General features: G+C 44.0%; 1 protein-coding gene across 2 annotated transcripts; it reads right to left on the reverse strand.

Moving 5' to 3' along the window:
* Window positions 1-93: 93 nt before the first annotated feature.
* ccdc18 (coiled-coil domain containing 18) lies at window positions 94-17,732 on the reverse strand. Of its 2 annotated transcripts, XM_006786787.2 has the most exons (25): window positions 17,277-17,732; window positions 17,059-17,150; window positions 16,524-16,679; window positions 16,198-16,304; window positions 14,954-15,082; window positions 14,654-14,750; window positions 14,459-14,559; window positions 14,024-14,303; window positions 13,776-13,863; window positions 13,067-13,284; window positions 12,684-12,794; window positions 12,463-12,594; window positions 12,173-12,307; window positions 11,944-12,021; window positions 11,714-11,830; window positions 11,452-11,619; window positions 10,922-11,064; window positions 10,387-10,550; window positions 10,065-10,278; window positions 9,838-9,937; window positions 9,588-9,725; window positions 3,501-3,629; window positions 2,836-2,973; window positions 1,561-2,004; window positions 94-1,478 (listed from the first exon to the last, which is right to left on the reverse strand). In XM_006786787.2, exons 3-25 carry the CDS (start codon window positions 16,647-16,649, stop codon window positions 726-728), a joined length of 4,110 nt encoding a protein of 1,369 aa, XP_006786850.2. In that variant the 5' UTR covers window positions 16,650-16,679; window positions 17,059-17,150; window positions 17,277-17,732; the 3' UTR covers window positions 94-725. The 2 variants fall into 2 exon arrangements, with proteins under 2 accessions (XP_006786850.2, XP_087688178.1); XM_087832052.1 differs by lacking the exon at window positions 17,277-17,732 and having other exon boundaries at window positions 16,524-16,651; window positions 17,032-17,209.
* Between the last annotated feature and the right edge of the window lie 2,510 nt (window positions 17,733-20,242).

Raw genomic sequence — 20,242 nt, forward strand, 5'->3', positions numbered from 1 at the left:
GTTGCTCTGGTAACATGACCCCACAGTCACCAACTACATGGGAATAAGCAAACAAAACCAGCTCTCAGAAGAATAACTGAGAATCACAAAGTGTTTTATATAAAACTCTTTAATTAAATTAGCTTATTTAAGAACACATAAATATTGGTTATAATAAAAAATACATGAAACAAGAATGCTACAATTTGGAATAAAACATCACAGTGGATTATTTACAGTCTGCTATAGTAGTGGTCATCTTAATAATAATGTTGATGAATGCAGAAACCTATTTAAACAACAGAAATGCAAAACGACTCTCCTCCTCTCTGACGTCCCTCTAAAAACAAAAATTAACATCCATCATTAGCACCTTCTCTCTATAAAGCCTCCTTCAGTGTCTATGTTTCATGACCTTTGATGACCTGTTAGTAATAGTGATGTTGTCCTGAATAAAACTGTAATTTCCTGTAACAGAGCAGATAATTCAGGGACACAGGTTTCATTTCATCACAGCTTTTCAGTGGCCTTTGATTGCTTGGTAAAAAGTGTGACGTGACCCAATCAGGGCTCAGTGACATTTAAATTTAAATGTGACGACAGCTGGGAGGCCGTTTGTTTTTGCTGCCCGCACCACCCCTTGAACCCATCGAGCAAAACCAAGCAAATGATGCAAAAAAAGAAGTGAAATTTTGCAGGAACTGTGCATGTTGGTGGTTAAATGAGTGTTTTAACCCGAGGCAGTGTCATGTATGTGGTAGGTTTATGGATCTCCATAAAGAAGGATCTTCCTGCATGGCCAGTGTCTGATTGACAAACTTCAGCATGCCTGTCAGTGAACTCATATCAGCCTGTTCCTCCTGACCCACCAGAGTGCTCACAGACTCCCTCCTCGAATCACTGAGCAGCTCGCCTTCATCCCTCTCCATCATGATGCCTTCCACGTGTGGATTTCTGTCACTTTCTCTGTCCACCATGTAAGTAAGCGGGTTGAAGGAGTTATCAGAGATTACTGTGGCATCTGAGGCACTGAGGCCCTGCCAGCTGTGGTCCACTGTGTCTGGTAAAGAGGAAATTGAGTGTGACAAAGACTCCCATGGTTGCTTACTCAAAGCCTCTCTCAGTGTGGCTTTTACGCTCTCAGGGAGCTCCAAGGAGGAGTCAATACTGCTGCTCTGCAGCCAGTCACACGTTTGTCGGCTCTCCGAGAGATGAAGAGCCGAGGTGGGTTTAAGGTATGAGCGAGCAGAGGGTGATAAACACGTCTGTGCATGTGTTGGGGAGCTTAGGTGTGAGGAATGGGCATGAGGAGGAGAGCTGGTAGTCGTCTGAAGCTTTTTGGGGGAGGATGCAGGGGAAGGAGCAGAGAGGCAGAGCTGAGGAGAGTCTGTGACTTTGTGCAGAGAAGAGATAGACGGGCTGTGATTGTACAGATGTTGTCGGTCTGCAGCTCGTCCCAAACTGGAGATCCTGGCCTGGAGACGAGCCACCTCAGACTCCTGCCAGAACAGGGGAACATTAGCTTTAAAAAAAAACTATCATAAAGAACTTACAACATGCAACTTTCATTATGCTGACTACCTTGATGAGAAGGGAATCACTGGAGGTCTCCACAGACTTCTCGGAGGCATGGAGCTGACTCTGGAGCTGGGCAACCTCGACTCTGGTCTGATTTAGCACAGCAGTGAGATGCTCCAGCTGTGCCTGCAGACGACTGTTCTGGGCTCTAGTTTGCTCGTAAAGACTCCTGCTCTGTTCCAGCTGAGTCTGGCTCTGAAGGAGCTGTGTCTGGCTCTGGTCTAACTGTGATTGGAGGTGAGTAGCTCGCTTCCAGGCGTGCTCAAGCTCCGTCTTAGATTGGTCCAGCTGGGCTTTGGTCTGATCAAAGCGGACCCTGGCTTCTTCGAGCTGGGTCTGGCTCTGCTGAAGTTTAACAGTGAGCTGTTCCTGGGAGGAGCGCATTGTGGAGGAGATCTGCTCCGAGACTTTGAGGAGCTGGCCTCGAGTCTCCTGAAGAGACTCCAGCTGGGAACAGAGGGAAAACAGACGCGTGAGAAAAGTGCTGCTTTTTTTTTTTTCCAATGACAGAAAGTTTAAAATAAATTAGTTAAATGGAACCTGACATATGAAATATAAATATGAGCATTATTGTTTGACTGCTTCATGATGTGGTTTTGATGTGCTCTAATAAACTCACACTAAACGTTGCAAAAAGACAAAGAAGCAAAACCAACATGTTCTCAGCTGTGCGTAACAGAGATGAAGTAACATGAGAAAAGATACTATAAAATAAGGAAATCATATGGCGTCACTGACGTGTAAAAGTCAAACATAAATAAAAAAGAGGAAAACAAATCAGACTGAAACAGGAACAATATTTAGGACTACAGAACATGAAAAACCACAAAGGCTTAAACACATTGACTCACGGACAGGAAACTGACAGAAATAGTGCTGACCAAGAAGTTTGGGCTCTATTAGGAAAAATCCACAATAAGTGTCGGAAATTTACTTCTCGACTCTCTGGAAAACTGAAGAGGTCGATAAAATCCAAATGTCACACAGATTATTTTAGAGGCAAAAATAATAGATTGGGCTTCGTGTCAAATAAATTAAATTAAGTACATTTCATGGAATTCAAGATTTATTATTTAAGTTATTAGTTTTTTATCTTTGGTGCAAACACATCAGGTGCACCATCAAGTGTTGTGGACCCTGAGTCCAGACTTAAATTAAACTCAGCAGATCTGAGGCAAACTCTACACGGCACACAACGTTGAGGTTTCCCATTAAAACAGTCTACAGTTAGTTTACCGTTAACAGAGCAGTCTGTCACCAGTCTTGACACAACAGTACCTCTTTGCTATGCTGCTCCCTCTCCAGCTCCAGCTCCTGCTCTAAGCCGGTGACCATGCCCTGAAGCCTGGCCTCCGACTGCAGCCAGCGCGCCTCCTTCAGAGTCAGCTCCTCCTCTACACCACACAGCTGGGCCTCCTGCACACACCCCACAGCCAAATTAATGATAGAAACAGATGTACAACGTGACAGGGTTTTTCCTGCATAAATATAATTTGGTCTGCCACCAAAGGAAAATCAGTGGCCTTTAATTCAGTCACTCATGAACTCCAGCATACTTTATAAATAGCAAGAAAGAAGAGGAAAATAAGTAGACCTCTGTTAAGTATGGTATATTGTTTTTAACAGAAGTTAAGGCAGGAGGCCTTAAGACTCCTGTTGTTTAATGCAAACCAATCATGCTTCACTCCCTAAAGGCCGATTCTGAACCAGGAGAAATCCTGTAATGTCATTAATTGCTTAATGAATTTCAATGATGCTTCCTGCTGATAGCAGTGAACACACTGAGCATGAGCATCAAGATTGCTCAGTGGCAGACTAGCAAGCTGCTCCCAGGTCTCACTAAGTGACAGTTTGAACACCCCCACCCAGCATTACCTTAGACAGGGACATGCAGGCAAACTGGATCTAATATGATCAAGAAACAAACAGTGTTTTGACGATACCGTCTCTTTGGTCTGCAGCTTGGCGGCATCCAGCTCTCTGGTCAGACCCTCACAGTGACCCTGAGTTTCTTCAAGCTCTTTGAGAACTTTCTGAAGTTTCTGCTGACATGCAAACAGCTCCTGGGACTCCTGACAACACAAACACACACATATGCAAAAAGACAAAGTTTTTTTGCATATGTGTGGTCAAAAGTTTACATGCACTCATCATTGGCATGAATGTCAAATGACTGTACAGGACTCTAGAGTAACTTTTTGCCACGGTTGCACCAGCACAAAAGTTAAGTGCACCCAAATTTTTCAACCATATCGCTTAACATCGCAGTTTTACTGTCTATACAGACAATATTCATTTGTAGATGATTAACTAACAATCTTATCAACACAAAGTTCTTTATTTGGAGCACATTTCTACAAGAAAGATAAGTTACTGAAAAAGTGCTTGTGCTTAAAGTGCGTTGACACTCTTTGGCAATATTGTAGACAATGTTAAACTTAATCATCACATCGGCCTCCTCTGATGACGTGTTTGCTGCTGCCTGCCGCTGAAAGGCAGGCAGCACACAAAGGACGTACACACACACAAACGTACACACAAAGGACTACGGGACAACTACAGGACCACGGCCATTCATAGAGGTCCCTCCCCTGAATATCTCTGATTGGGACACACGATAGGGTAATTATGAGTGTTAGTTGTTGATCACACAGACTTTCAGAGTTGTGGAGACTTGTTTTTCTTTTTACTGGAACAGCTGGTCACACCAGTGCGACCAAGAACTTTTTTTAGTTGCACCATTGAAAAATTTGGTTGCATTTTGCGACCAAATGTCTGCTGTACAGCAGGCTCTAGCCCTGCTGTACAGCAGACATTCTTTAATAACTTTAAAAACAAAAAGTGAGCACACAAGTTTGAATTTTTTGTGGATTTTCTTTGATCCAAATTAGGTCAAAAGTATAAATACAGACTCAAATATATACTTTCATCCCCATTATTATGTGGTTAAATGCCCCCATGTTGCACTTTGACCAGTCACTCTTGGCAGTAACCAGCAAGCTTCTGGCATAATACTGGGTGAATATTTGACAACGCTTTTGGGCAAAACTGGTAGAGTTCATTGAAATTGAGGTTGGTTTCTTGGCACTGATCCAGCCTTTAAATATTCTCCACAACTTTTTTAACAGGTTTTAGTTTGGGGGATGGGGAAGGCAAGCTCAATGCTAGCCCACTTTATCCATTTCAAAACCAGTTTTGATCTCAGTTTGGTGTAATTGTCCTGTTGAAACGTCCAGTTTTGTCCAGTTTTGTCCAAGTTTCATCTGTCTAGCTGCTGATTTGAGGTTAAGTTGAAGAACTTAGAGGTAGTCTTCCTTCTTCATTATTTCATTCACTTTGAGCAATGAACCAGTACCACAGGTGGAAAACAGCTCCACAGCATGATGCTACCACCACCATGCTTGAGAGATGGTACAGTGTTCTTAGGTATGAAAGCTCCAAGTTTACTCCTCCAAACATACTTCTTATCATTCTGGTCTCAATCTTTTTTTTCGTCTGACTAGAAGGTATTTGCTCCTCCGTGAATCGCAACCTTATCGTGGTGGAAGGGTTTGTGTGTCCCAGGGATCCCAGGGGCTATGTTGTCTGGGGGCTTTTGCCCCCTGGTAGGGTCTCCCATGGCAAATTGGTCCTGGGTGAGGGACCAGACAAAGAGCGATTCAGAAGACCCTTATGAAAAGAACACCGAGGGAACAGTTTACCCTGCCCGGGATAGGGTTACCGGGGCCCCGACCTGGAGCCAGGCCCGGGGAGGGTGCCCGAGGGCGAGCGTCTGGTGGCCGGGCCTTAGTCCATGGGGCCCGGCCGGGCACAGCCCGAAGAGGAGACATGGGCCCATCCTCCCGCAGGCCCACCACCCGCAGGAGGCGCCATAGGGGTCGGGTGCATTGTGTGCCGGGTGGCGGCCAGGAGCGGAGGCCCTGGCGGACTGACCCCCGGCTGCCAAGACTGGCAATAGGGACATGGAATGTCACCTCTCTGGTGGGGAAGGAGCCTGAGTTAGTGCGTGAGGTTGAGAGGTACCGGCTAGATATAGTCGGGCTCACCTCTACGCATGGCTTGGGCTCTGGAACCAGTCTCCTGGAGAGGGGCTGGACTCTGTCTCAGTCTGGAGTTGCCCCTGGTGAGAGGCGGCGGGCTGGGGTGGGTATTCTAATATCCCCTCGGCTTGCTGCCGGTACGTTGGGGTTTTTCCCGGTGGACGAGAGGGTTTGTTCCCTGCGCCTTAGGGTCGGGGAACGGGTCCTGACTGTCATCTGCGCTTATGCGCCGAGTGGCAGTTCGGAGTACCCAGCCTTCTTAGAGTCCCTGGGGGGGTGGTGCTGGAAGGTGCTCCACCTGGAGACTCTGTTGTTCTGCTGGGAGACTTCAATGCTCACGTGGGTAACGACAGCGAGACCTGGAGGGGCGTGATTGGGAGGAACGGCCTCCCTGATCTGAACCCGAGCGGTGCTTTGTTATTGGACTTCTGTGCTAATCACAGTTTGGCCATAACGAACACCTTGTTCGAACATAAGAGTGTCCATAAGTGCACGTGGCACCAGGACGCTCTAGGCCGTAGGTCGATGATCGATTTTGTAATCGTATCACCAGACCTGCGACCATATGTTCTGGACACTCGGGTAAAGAGAGGGGCTGAGCTGTCAACTGATCACCACCTGGTGGTGGTCCGCGAGATCTTCAACGCACACCTCCGGCAGAGCTTCAACAGCATTCCGAGGGAGGCGGGGGACATTGAGTCCGAATGGACCATGTTCAGCGTCGCCATTGCCGAAGCTGCTGCATTAAGCTGCGGCCGCAAGGTGGTTGGTGCCTGCCGTGGTGGTAATCCCCGAACCAAATGGTGGACACCAGAGGTGAAGGGAGCCACCAGGCTGAAGAAGGAGTCCTATCGGGCTTGGTTAGCCTGTGGGACTCCGGAGGCAGCCGACAGGTATCGACAGGCCAAGCGGAATGCGGTTCGGGCAGTGGCTGAAGCAAAAACTCGGGTGTGGGAGGAGTTCGGAGAGGCCATGGAAAAAGACTTTCGGACTGCCTTGAAGAGATTCTGGCAAACCGTCAGGCGTCTCAGGAGGGGAAAGCGGTGCTCTACCTGCACTGTGTATAGTGCTGGAGGAGCGCTGCTGACGTCGACTGAGAAAATTGTCAGGCGGTGGAAGGAATACTTCGAGGACCTCCTTAATCCCACTGACGCGTCTTCCGAGGAGGAAGCAGAGTCTGGGGATGAGGGGAATGACCCGCCAATTTCTGGGGGCGAGGTCACTGAGGCAGTTAAACAACTCCTTGGTGGCAGAGCCCCTGGTGTTGATGAGGTCCGCCCCGAGTTCCTGAAGGCTCTGGACGTTGTAGGGCTGTCTTGGTTGACACGCCTCTGCAACGTTGCGTGGAGATCAGGGGCAGTACCCCTGGACTGGCAGACCGGGGTGGTGGTCCCCATCTTTAAGAAGGGGGACCGGAGGGTGTGTTCCAACTACAGGGGGATCACACTCCTCAGCCTCCCCGGGAAAGTCTATGCCAGGGTGCTGGAAAGGAGAGTTCGTCCGCTAGTCGAACCTCGGATACAGGAGGAACAATGCGGTTTTCGTCCTGGTCGCGGAACACTGGACCAGCTCTTCATCCTCTCGAGGATACTTGAGGGTGCATGGGAGTTTGCCCAACCAGTCTACATGTGTTTTGTGGACTTGGAGAAGGCATTCGACCGTGTCCCTCGGGGTGTCCTGTGGGAGGTGTTGCGGGAGTATGGGGTGTCTGGCCCATTGCTACGGGCCATTCGATCCCTATACAACCGTTGCAAGAGCTTGGTTCGCATTGCTGGCAATAAGTCGGACTCGTTCCCGGTGGGTGATGGGCTCCGCCAGGGCTGCCCTTTGTCACCGGTTCTGTTCATAACTTTTATGGACAGGATTTCTAGGCGCAGCCAAGTGGCGGAGGGCTTTCGCTTTGGTGGCCTCAGAATCTCATCTCTGATTTTTGCGGATGATGTGGTTCTGTTGGCTTCATCGGGTGAGGGCCTCCAGCTCGCACTGGAGCGGTTCGCAGCCGAGTGTGAAGCAGCAGGAATGAGGATCAGCACCTCCAAATCTGAGGCCATGGTTCTCAGCTGGAAAAGGGTGGAGTGCCCACTCCGGGTCGAGGATGAGTTCCTGCCCCAAGTGGAGGAGTTCAAGTATCTCGGGGTCTTGTTCGCGAGTGATGGGAGAAGGGAGCCGGAGATCGACAGACGGATTGGGGCTGCAGCTGCAGTAATGCAGACGCTGCACCGGGCCGTCGTGGTGAAGAGGGAGCTGAGTGTAAAAGCGAAGCTCTCAATTTACCGGTCGATCTACGTCCCTACCCTCACCTATGGCCACGAGCTGTGGGTAGTGACCGAAAGAACGAGATCGCGGATACAAGCGGCGGAAATGAGCTTCCTCCGAAGGGTGGCTGGCCTCTCCCTTAGAGATAGGGTGAGAAGTTCGGCCATCCGGGAGGGGCTCAGAGTAGAGCCGCTGCTGCTCCACATCGAAAGGAGCCAGCTGAGGTGGTTTGGGCATCTGACAAGGATGCCCCCTGGGCACCTCCTGGGTGAGGTGTTCCAGGCATGTCCCACCGGGAGGAGGCCCCGGGGCAGACCCAGGACACGCTGGAGAGATTATATCTCTCGGCTGGCCTGGGAACGCCTTGGTGTTCCCCCGGATAAGCTGGAGGAGGTGGCTGGGGAGAGGGAGGTCTGGGCCTCTTTGCTTAGGCTGCTGCCCCCGCGACCCGGCCTCGGATAAAGCGGATGAAGATGGATGGATGGATGGATAGAAGGTATTTGACTCGTCTATGTGGGCAGCTGCAAATTTCAGTCGGGCTTGAAGGTGTGATGCTGAAGTTCCAGCAGTTTCCAGTTCATAGTAGGCATCAGCCTTGGTGGTTCCTGGGTTGTTCCTGAACATCCAAACCAATTTCCTCTCATCTGAGAGTGATGGTTTCGGTCTTCTTCCAGACCTTGACAAGTTTGAATAACTTATATTTACCTCCAATTGTTTGAACTGAATTAGCAGTTGTGTAGACCTTCTTAACTTGTGCAAATCTACAAAACTCCTTCTTAGATCTTCTCTGATTTACAATCCAATGAGTCCTGTCACACAAATCCATTTTATGCTGGACAAGAGAAGCTAGCAGAGGTCTATCATGATCACTAATGAGAAGTTGATAAGTTCAAAGACAGGAACCACTTATTAAATATTTTAGTGAGTTTATGTATTTATTTGAGCCTGTGTGTATACTTTTGACCTTGTGTGGATTAGAGAAAATGAAAAATAAATTGAAACCTGTGCACCCGATTTTTGTTCTTTGAAGTCATTAAAGATGTATGCTGTATGACAGCGGTCCCCAACCCCCGGGCCTCGGACCAGTACCGGTCCGTGAGTCGTTTGGTTTTATCGATTTTCAGTGTTATTTTGTTATCGTTTTTATCGTTAACTCTGTTTTCTTGGGTCTTTTCACGTGTGTTATGAATAAATCTTATTTTTTTCGGTACCGGTACTAGTTTTATTTTGTTGTATTTATCCGCGACACCTTAAAGGCCGGTCTGTGAAAATATTGTTGGGCATAAACCGGTCCGTGGCGCAAAAAAGGTTGGGGACCGCTGCTGTATGATCACTCCATCCTGGAACCAGAGCAGTTAAAAAAAAAATCATTAAAATCCCCAAATTACCATGACTACTGTATGTAAACTGTACATCAGCACAGTGTGTTATCTGAATCATACCAATGATGAGTTCATTTTCTAACTCTATAACTGACTCTAAACTAGATCTGTACATCTCTTCAGAGCAGCTGCTTCTGTTTACCAAGACTACAGCATGAAAATTAGATTTATGAAGTAACAACACAAAATAAATGCAAACATAAGGTACGCAAACATTTGTGGAACTGACTTTTGATTGACTGACTGTTTGATTAACATCTCATATTAAAGCTGCTCCATATCCAAATATCCTACAGTTTAATCTAACTGCAAACAAGTTGATGAGATAAGTAGCACAAAAAGACTCTCTGACCTTCATGTTTCTGTCAGTGAGCTCCCTCTGTGCGTCCCTCAGCTCTCTCTCTCTGGCTTCCAGGCTCTGCTGCAGAGACTCCACCTTCCTCTCCAGCTCCTGCTTGTGCTCTTTGATGGCCACGTCCAGTTGGCCAAGCTGAACACAACAGGATGTCGAGAAAGAGGAAAATGATGAGTCATGGCAGCAAAATATGGTACAGATTAAATGAACTGTACATCAGCTATGGTTGTGTGCGTCTGGGATGTACCAGCTTTGCTCTCTGTTGGAGCTCCCCCTGTCTTTCCCTCAGGGCGTTGTCCATGTCTAAAACCTCGTGAGTTCTCTCCTCCAGCTCCCTTTGGGTCTCCCTGTAAAGTCATACACACAAATACTTACAGCATAAAAATCCATTATTAAATGTTAAACAGCAAATTATTTTCTCTGGATAAATACACAAAAAAGATCTCATCTGAGCACATGACGCCATGCTCTCACCTCAGCTGGACAGTCAGTTTTTCCACTGAGGCTTGCCGCTCATCTGAAACCTTTTGGGTTTTCTGTAAAACATCCTTGAGTTCCTGTAGTTGCTTCACAGTGTCAGCCAACTCGTTCTGCACCATCTGCAGCTGCCCCTCTAAGATTTCGACTTTCTGAGAACAGCTGCGCCGATCTGCCTCACTACGATTAAGCGCCTTCTCCAGATCCATAACTAGGAGGGTGAGAGGTTTGTTAAGTTGTGTTTGTGTTAATGCTCCTAGTATTTAAACAAGATAAAAGAATTCCACAAAACCTATGGAGAAAAACAAACACGTCTTACCAATGTCATTCTTGCTGATGAGTTGGCTCTTTATGTGCTGCAGGCTCTCCTCCATACAGCTGATCTGAGAAGTCTTAACACCGACATCCTTCCTCAGACGCTCCAGCTCTGACTCCTTGGACACTAGCTCCTCCCTGCACTTTTTCACCTCTAATGTGAGATGTCTGCAGACAAAAAAACCCCACAAATAATAAAAAACAAAACAAAAAAAAACCATTATCTTGCAAGAAATTAGGCACACTTGCAGTTTTATAAGATTTAGTTCAGCACAGCTGGAAAGATGTCCATGTCTTGGGAGTAGGAGACCCTCCAGAATTTTTTTAATTTAAACTCTTAAAGTGCTTTTATTTTCTTGCTCCTTTTAAAATGAGAACTGTAAGGAAACTTTAACAAACCTCCATACAAACTGCATTAAACAGCTACAAAAGCGAATGACTGTTACGCCCATAATACCAAGCTTTGCATTTTAAAAAGCAAACATGGTTCTTATAACTAAAACTAGAGCTATAGTTTCTCTTGTTTTAGCTGTGCTCACCCCACAGACTCGGAGAGCCGTTCATTCTGCTGGTTTATCTCCCGCAGCTTCTTCTCCTTCCCCTGATTATCTTCCTGTCTCTTGCTTAATTCTTCCTGCAGAGACACTCGGGCTCGTTCCAGCTGCTGCTCCAGACCCGACACCTGCAGGCAGAGAGTACCAACAACAACATACACTCTGATTTGAATTATTGTTATTCCCTATCAATAAAAATAAACAGCAAACTGTTACAATTTTACAAGCCGTATAAATCAGGAGATGCATTAGAAAAGATACTTAAAAATAAAAGTTATCGATGAAACGTGTCTAAGAAAAGGTCTGAATATTAGGGTACAGTCACTTTTCTGTTTGTTCTGAAGCTGTGTAATCTTTAGCATTTTCCATACATTCAACTAAAAATATGACAATAACTCTAAACGTACCACTTATAAATACAAAGCATAAATTTCAATAAAACAAGTATGCAAAATGCATTTTTTTCCCCAAGTTTACCTTCTAAGTGAGAAGGTTTTTGCTCCGTCTTAGCTCACCTGCCTGTGCAGCTGGCTTTGGCTCTCCTCCAGCTCAGAAACTCGAGCGCTGCTCTCTGTGAGCATGGTCTGCTGCTGCTGGAGAGAAAGCTGCAGCTGCAGGTTCTCCTCACTGGAGCTCTGACAAACCAGAGTGGTGCTGTGAAGCTTCTCCTGCAGAGAGGACACCTAAAAAGTAGGGAAGGAGTGGAGAACATGTGCCTCAGAAGTGGGTTTTGGATGAATTTGCATGAGTTTTCCTGCATTGTTACCAACACTGTACCTTCTCCTTGTTCCTCTCCAGCTCGGTCTCGTAGTTCTTCTTCATCTCTTCTATCTGCTGCAGGTATGAGTTCATCTCTTTTCTGCATGCTGACAGAGACGACTGCAGCTCACACACCTGGTGTAGAAACATATTGGTAACTGCAGTTGTTGATGTGGTTTGATTCCTGGCTTGTTCTAGAAGTTCATGTCCAGTAAACCAAATCTGTTATCAGTGTTATTTGTACACACCTTGGCTGCAGAGCGAGCTGCCTGCTCTTTGAAACTCTGGAGAAACTCCTCGTTCTGTCTGACTTCCACCTGCTTCTCCTGAAAATAATACAATTTCAAGTTTTTCATTCATAAACAGCATATGTACTGTGATGCATGTCTATTAAATGGTTCTCCGACTTCTACTGTATACATGTCTTCTTCTGAAACAGAGGATGCATCTGTGGTCTTATGCTACAAGTGTTCTGACCTGTGTGAGCTGATCTAGAGAGTTCTGCAGCAACAGAGCTGTTCTCTGAGCCTCGTCTCGCTCCCTCTGGAGGGAACTCAACTCCTGCTCCATCTCTGCCACCCGAGGCTGAACCTCTTCCAGAGACAACTGCAGCTGCAGGAGACAGAAAATAATCTTACTACAAGGAATATTACAGTGCAGATTATCTCCATCTTTCCTCTTCTTTACCCTTTGGTTGCAGCACATTTAATATTACGCAGTATGATTAAATTCATAATACAGAGGTAAAAGACAAAGCTGTAGATCACCATTTGTATTCTTTGTTGCTGCTCTGTGAATTGGTGAGAATGAGACTGCTGACACTTTTCCAGAGACTGCTGATGCTCTCGTTGCTTTTTGGTCAGCAGTGACTGGTAATGCTGGACGCTGCTGGTCTTCTCCTTTAATCAAAATGAAAAAAGAACCAAAGTGTGATTTGCCGTTGACTTTCTAAAAGTAGAAAAACTACATTCGAATCATAACCGCGTACCTGTAATTGAGTCTCCAGCTCAGTGTTTTTCAGTGCAGCCAGACTGTAGGCTGAAGTCTTCTCCTGTAACTGCTTTTCCAGTGCGGCAACTCGTGCCTTTTTCTTCTTTAACTGAGTTCAACAGAGACAGTTAATCTGTAAGTAACAGTCATGACTTTTGAAACTTGGAACAAAAGCTTACTGAGCTATAAAACTCGCTGTACACTTTACAATCTAGTGATTTATTACCTAAATACTATACTATAAAATACTATACTGTACCCTTTGGTACATTTGGCTTGAGTTGTTCCAATAAAAAAATCAGTAAGTAGAAACAATACTGTATGTGCTACACTGCTGTTAGCACTGGTGTGTGTGTGGAAACATAAGAAAAAGTGTGTTACCTCTTTCTCGGTGTCTGTGGCTTGTTTGAGTTTGTCCAGCAGCTCTGTGTGGAGGCTCTGGTAGTGGGAGGCTCTCTGGGCCATGGAGCTCTGCAGGGAGGAGATTTCCTCCTGGGCCCTGCTCAGACGATCCTGAAGCCGCTCGATCAGGTTGCTCTGTTTCAGCCGCTCAGCTTCCTTTGACTGCAGCACTCGCGTGAGCTGCTGGTAGCCCTCACCTGCCGGGATTAACAGAGAGGACTGCAGTCGATGCCTTTTTCTTTTTTCTGTTTTTTTTAGGCATTTTTATAGATAGATAAATATTGGAATTTATTTTTAGCTTTACATTCCTTTTAAAACATCAAATCATTAACTAGTTCATAATTTATTCATTATACTTTGTTTTTAGTCACTCCCTTTAAGGGTTCACCACAGAGGATCGTCTGGCTCCATCTCATCCTAAACCCTAGCATCCTCTCCTCTCTGCATGTCCTCCTTCACTACACCCACAAGCTTTACTCTTTTTATTTTTTAGATTAAATAATTTCAGAGGCTGGTTTTAAACTCTTGCATCTTTAAACTACATACACGAAGTGCAAAGAAGAATGCAGAACAAATCTTTCTCTCAAATAAACTGTTAATAATCAACAAATAATTTCCCTTTCAGTTTGAAAAAAAGAAGATGAAGAGTATGTTGCAAGTATGAACTGATTAATCTGATTGAGCCTACCTGGCTTTAGCTTCATCAGGTGTGCAGCTCCCGTATAGTCCACTGGGGGCAACATGCAAGGACTGGCACAGATTTGTCCCAAAGTACCCTTTAAGAAAAAGTGTGACAACAGTAACCATGTGTTTGTTTTGCACGATCAGCCATAAAGGGCGACTTGTTTTGAGGAAGCAAATAAAATAATCACGTAGCACAACCTTGATTCAAAAACTGGGTAAGAACACAAACGACACACACAGACGTCTCCCCACCTCTCGCAGATGCAGCAGGGCCAGTATGGCCTCCAAGCCGGCCAGCTCTGTCTGGCTCTGCTGAGCCTCTTTCTGGCTCTGGGCGACCTTCTGCTCCTGGCTGTGGGTCACAGCCCGCAGGTCTTCCAGTTCCCTGCGCAAAGAGGCCACATCCCTGCACTCTGCACCTCGCTCCATAAGCTGCCGCTCCAGGTGCGAAGCTTTATGTCCAGCCTCTTCGATTTGGGCTTGGAGGCTAGCAGCCGCAGCCTTAAACTGTTTCACCTCCTCCGTCAGCTGACTGTGAGATAGACGAGGAGAAACGATGCAGATTAAACATGCTATACAAGCACACAGAAATGTCCTTATAAAATACAAAATCATACCTTTTATGATTATTAGAAATCCTGCAAGCAATCAAAGAACTTCATAACAATGCAGTTAAATTAAAAGTACCTAATTGTCTGTCTGTGTTCTGCCTTCTCCCTCTCCAGCTCCTCTTTCTCTCGGTCACACTCTATGAGACTTCCTTTTAGTTTGTTTTCACTCGCCATCACCTGAAAACCACAAATCAAAACATATTTCTGATGTTAACATGCAAGTAAAACTGTGTTTTTTAGTTTAAATCAATCAATATTTCAATAAACACACCCTTTTAAGCTTAATGGAAATTGTAGCCTTATAATCTTTGAAGGCTTCTTTGAGCTTCTCTGCATTTTCAAGTGCTTGATTCCTCTGTTGCTCTGCCCTGCAAGCCATGGTGTTGCACATGCGTTAGTAAAATACAGTAAATAATTCAACTAAACATAAGATGTTAAAAATGTGATGCCCAGTACAGACAGTCATACAGACAAAACACACTGTACCAGATTATTTTCTTTTATTTTCACTCATATTTTAAACTGTACTGATTGAAATCATGAGCAGAGCTGAGCCTGGATATAAGCCCACCGTTTTCCTAACGCCGTCTTGTTTTCCAGCTCCTCCCTGAGTGTGCTCAGCTCTTCAGTAAGAGTCGCTACCACAATGTCGCTGTGAGCTGCAGCTTCCTGACAACACTCTGCCCTCAGCTCTGCTGCCCTGGGAAACACAGACAATACAGGTTATGCTATTAATGCCAAAATTAAAGGCACAGTTTCAAGAAACAAAAGGCAAACGTAATAAGTAAATCTTGAAAAGCTCGAATAAAGAGCCACATTTCCACCCAGAGTGAACTTGATCTTTTGGGGACCTTTTTTAAGAAACTGAAAGGTTCCAGCTTGACTTACTAAAAAGTAAATAGAAACAGAATGCAATGATTTGCATACTTATAAACCCATATTCTATTTTATTAACAATAAAAAACAAATTACATCTTTAAACTGAGAAAATCTACATATTTGAGAAAAATATTAGCTCATTTTGAATTTGATGGCAGCAGTAAGTCTAAAAAAAAAAAACTTGGGACATGGTCATGTGTACCACTGTGTAGCAACCCCCTTCTTTAACAACAGTCTGGAAACATATGGAAACTGAGGAGACCGGCTGGACTTTTAGGAGAGGAATGTTGTCCTGTTTGTTCTCATCTTTGCCTGTTCCAATTTGTTCTAGTTTTCATTTCACGATGCTCCAAATGTCTCCTGAAATATGCAAAGCCTTCCCTTCTAGATGGGAGCATATGTTGCTCTACAACCTGTATATACACCTTTCAGCACTGACGGTGCCTTTCCAGATGTGCAAGCTGTTAATTTCACAGCCTCTGATCCACCTCCATACATTCAAAGATGCCTTTTGATGGCTTTACCTGACCGCAAACAGTTTTCCACTTTTTGTTAGTCCATTTGATGAAATATTCACAGTCTCACAACTTTACATTAAGGAACATTATTCTGAAATTCATCCACAATTTGTAGATTATGTTTTTGTTTTGTTTTGTTTTTTCAGACTGGTGAACCTCGGCTTCTCTTTTTATGCCCAATCATGTTACACACCTGCTCCCAACTAAACTGATTGTAAAATGTTCCTCCAGCTGTTTCTTTTCACTTACTTTTCCACCCATTTGTTGCACGCATTCCAATTTTTTTCAGATGTGCTGCTGCCATCAAATTCAAAATGAGCTAATATTTTTCATAAAAATCACTTTAAATGCTTAAGCTATGTTTTTTTATGTTCTGTTAAGAATAAAAACCTTGTGGATATTTCAGTCAATGACATACTTAAGTTCTTTGGCCTGAGCCTCCAGCTCCACTTCAAGCTGACGAATCTGTTCACTCATGACCACCACATTGTTGTGAACCCCAGCCCTAGGGCCCCTGAGGTAGACCTGCAAACGAACACAGATAACCCATGTATACACTTTCTGCTAGTTATTACGGGAGACTTGTCATATCATATTTGACATTTCAAGGAAAAAGCCACTGAAATCTAACACTAATTTAACACTACATTCATCTGCAGCAGACTAACCCACAGTCTTTAAAGATTTAACAAGCTCCACTTAAAAAAAATAATAAAATTAAAAATCACATGTGTAATATTATACCTGAGACTTGGAGGTAGCCTGCATTGCATCCAGGTCACTGATGAGCTGCTCATCCTGCAGAGCCAGACAGGCGTTTTCCTGCCGCACACAGCCAACCTTCTTCCTCGAAGCAGAAATGGACTCCATCTCTACAGAACAACTGTTGAATGATGCATGCTACAAACAAAGGCATAACACAGGAGTGGATGAGAAACTTTTTTTTTTTACCCTAGAGCTGCTATGTAACACTAGATCTGCTCATTTTTTGAACAAATTACTCAGTTTTACGTGTACAGAAAATATAGACCACTAACCAGCCCACACCTGGGTAGTCACCCTTTATGCAAACAAAACCAGCCCACAAAATAGTTTCTCTCATTTATGCCTGAGCGAACAATTACCGAATTCATGGACGTGCATACCTTTATACAGCATGTAACATAGTCCGATGTGACAGGTAATGTGTAAATGATATTCAAACACTTTTTTTCTTAGTGGTTCACTCACAAATAACTCCATTGCCCTTTACCGTTGACTTGGAGGAGGTTGGACCTACCAGCAACAATCCGTCTCTCAGCCGTCCCACAAGATATTATAACATCAGGCAGCCAGGACGGAACCTGTTCATCACCACGGCCATCTGACTGACTGTAGACCAGCGAGAGGAAACCAAGAGAAGGGGGTGGACGGCTCGAAAACAGAATCATACTACCTATTTGCAGGTTTCTGTTGCAAAAAACACCAACTACAGGTTGGGTCTCTGTGATTACTCACCTCAGCTTCTGTGTAGGCTGAGCTCCCTCAAACCGATTAGCTCTTTGATGTCAAACATCAGACTATTACCGGGTGCATATTTAGCTTTCCGGCGCTGAAGCAACATTTACCGCTTGTGTGAACGGTTGAAAAGCTCCAGAAGACCTTTAACTTCATCAGCATGTGGCCATGTTTTAAGTATCCGAGGCTACACCAGCACAACTACGCTCGCTAAATGTAAACAGGGTTGCTAGATGGATCAACAGGTGGCTAACTCCTCAACCTTATCACTGTTTTCACAGCAAAAAGCCACCAAACGACCCACAGACAGCATTAACCTTTTAACTAAAAATTTACTTTTTATTGTTCTTGCGCTATAAAAGCATAACATACGAATTTATCGTTTCTACTGTGACAAATCTTTACATGTTACCCAATGCAGTTGCAATGAAGAAGGTATCCAAAACAGTTTGTAATTCCTAGTCTCCGCCTACAACTAACAACCAACCTTGCTATTGGGTAATACTGAGTTGCCTGTGAATTGATTGGTGAAGAGGGATAGCCGCGAACAACGGCGCGTGTGGTGTGCCAAAAAGTGATTTCCAATGTTTCTGTGTATTTTTTATGTGTAATATCTTTACGTATGTTCGTAAATAGACTTCGGTGAACAGGGTTTACAAAGGGGTTATACATAGAATTAGTTGAATATAGTTGTATCTTTACAACTCTGTGTATTGTACTTACATTATAACCAATCCTTTATCCCCACTTAAAATATTTTTACAGAACCATTGTAATATTTGCTGCCATTTCTGCTGTCCTCTTGGCGAGCTTACTCTTACAAAATACATTTTTAATGTTAATGAGATTTTTTTTTAACTGCATAAATAAAGGTTATATAAAAGTCACTGTCAAAAACTGATTGGGGCTTGCCCCTTGGCAGCTCCACTGTGGCCTCTCCTTCTCACAGGAACTGCCAACAGAGCAGGTATGAATGTTGCCTGATTGGACATACACAACTCACAAGTTCCTGGCTCTCACGGTTCCTGTGTAGCGGGTTTCCATCGCGGGTTGCACTGAGGACAGGGGACTGTGCCTCACTGCCCTCCCCTTCTCGGAGAAACCCTTCTACAAAACAGTCGAGACAGGAACTTTTTATAGATTTTTTTTTTTAATTGAAATTTTCTGTTCTACAATACAAACAAATGTTTGAACACCCTCACATTCACACACCCATCCATACATCAAACCTGCCTACATTATATTCAAATGTAGAAATTAGCATAATTCTCACAGTAATACAAAAATACAAGGAATTAGGATAAACAAGATTCTTCCCTTTCTCTCCTTTCCTTCTTCTTTTCCTTCTTCCTCATAAAGGTCCTTCACCTCCAATCCCTAAAATATCCATATATGGCTTCCACATATTCACAAAGCCCCATTATTTGCCCTTGGCAATATATGTTAGTTTTTCCAGGCCTAGAGAGTCTGCAATTTCCTTCTTCCAGAGTTCCGTGGAGGGAGCATCCATACTCTTCCAACATAGTGCAATGGCTCTTCTGGCTTGAAGTGGTCCATAGTCCAGCAATTTCGTTTGTTTTTCCAGTTGCTTAAATTCCCTTGGGTATATTCCAAGTACACAGAGTTTACCTTTTAAAGAGATTTTTACCTTAAACACTTCAGACAGACATTTGATAACATCTTTCCAAAATTCCTAGATTTTAGGACATTCCCATAAACATTTAGTACAGATGTCTGGAATATCATTGGACATATGATAAAGCTTGGCAGGTGTTATATAGGTTATATATAGGTTATTGTTGGTTCCAGTCATTTTTATCCATGTCCTCTTGGATCTCCCTTCTCCAAGCATCCAGCTTATCTGCTGCTGAGTCTTTGGAGGAAAGCATCAATAAATTATAATATATAGAGAGAAAACCTTTTCCCTTTGTATTCTTAACACATACCTCCTTTTGTTAATGGTGGAATTCGGCAATCTTTTGCAGTTTTGATGACAAATTATTTTTAAAGTGCTTTGGGGGTGTTAAATGTTTTTCACATAACTGATCAAATGTGAGCAACATGCTGTCTGCATATAGGTCTTTAACTTTTTGAATACCTTTATTTTTCCATATTTTAAATCCTCCATCATTTTCACGAGGCGTAAACTTTTCATTTCTCCAAATAGGGGTAAGATGGCGCCGCCATTGCGTGCAATAGGTCGGCAGCCTTATGAAATTTCCCCTTGTGGGACAAATAAAGGTATATCAAATCAAATCAAATATCAAATTGCGAAAGCGATGGAGGATCGCCCACATGTTTATGTGCTGCATGCCAAAATTATAATTGTATTATTCATGAAAGGGTTCTTTATATTCTTTTTAATGTCTTAGTGTCTGAAGAATATAGAAAAGTGTGTAAGGGAAGAAATTTGCTCAATGTCAACCCAGGCTGGCGGTGTTGTTGGGCAAAAATAATGGGTGGCTGATGTTAGTTGGGCAGCCATATAATAGCATCTGAGGTTGGGGACTTGGAAACCTCCTCTTTCATAGGGCAAGTAAAGTAGTTTTAAGCGGAGTCTTGCCTTCCTATTATTCCAAATAAATTGGTTAAATAGTTTGTTTAAAATGTAAAAAAAAATGAAGTTGGTAGAGGCAACGGAAGTGTTTGGAAATAATACAAAAATGTTGGTAAAATTGTCATTTTTAGGATATTTATCTGGCCTATCATAGATACAGGCAGGTTTATCCAACGGTTTAGCGTTTCTGTGACATCTTCTTACAAGGGGATCATAAATGATTGAGGTTATGTCCTTGAGGCTTGGGGTAATCATAATGCCTACATATCTAAACCCTGTTGTAGTTGTTTTAAATGGGGTGGCCACAACAGACTGCCTTCTTTCTTTCTCATTAAGAAACATTTATTCTGATTTCGAATTGTTAATTTTGTATCCTGAAAATTCTCCAATTTTTTTTCAAACCTCATCT

The sequence above is a fragment of the Neolamprologus brichardi genome, chromosome 18 (assembly GCF_056152115.1).
Source record: "Neolamprologus brichardi isolate AB-2024 chromosome 18, ASM5615211v1, whole genome shotgun sequence".
Taxonomy (NCBI): domain Eukaryota; kingdom Metazoa; phylum Chordata; class Actinopteri; order Cichliformes; family Cichlidae; genus Neolamprologus; species Neolamprologus brichardi.

Excerpts from the sequence above, each read along its gene's own strand:
- ccdc18 (XM_087832052.1), bottom strand. The coding sequence starts at position 17,209 with ATGATTCTGTTTTCGAGCCGTCCACCCCCTTCTCTTGGTTTCCTCTCG. Across the intron at positions 9,726-9,837 it reads TCCAACAGAGAGCAAAGCTG|CTTGGCCAACTGGACGTGGC; the intron begins GTACATCCCAGA and ends TGTTGTGTTCAG. Across the intron at positions 2,974-3,500 it reads AGCTGCAGACCAAAGAGACG|GAGGCCCAGCTGTGTGGTGT; the intron begins GTATCGTCAAAA and ends GGGTGTGTGCAG.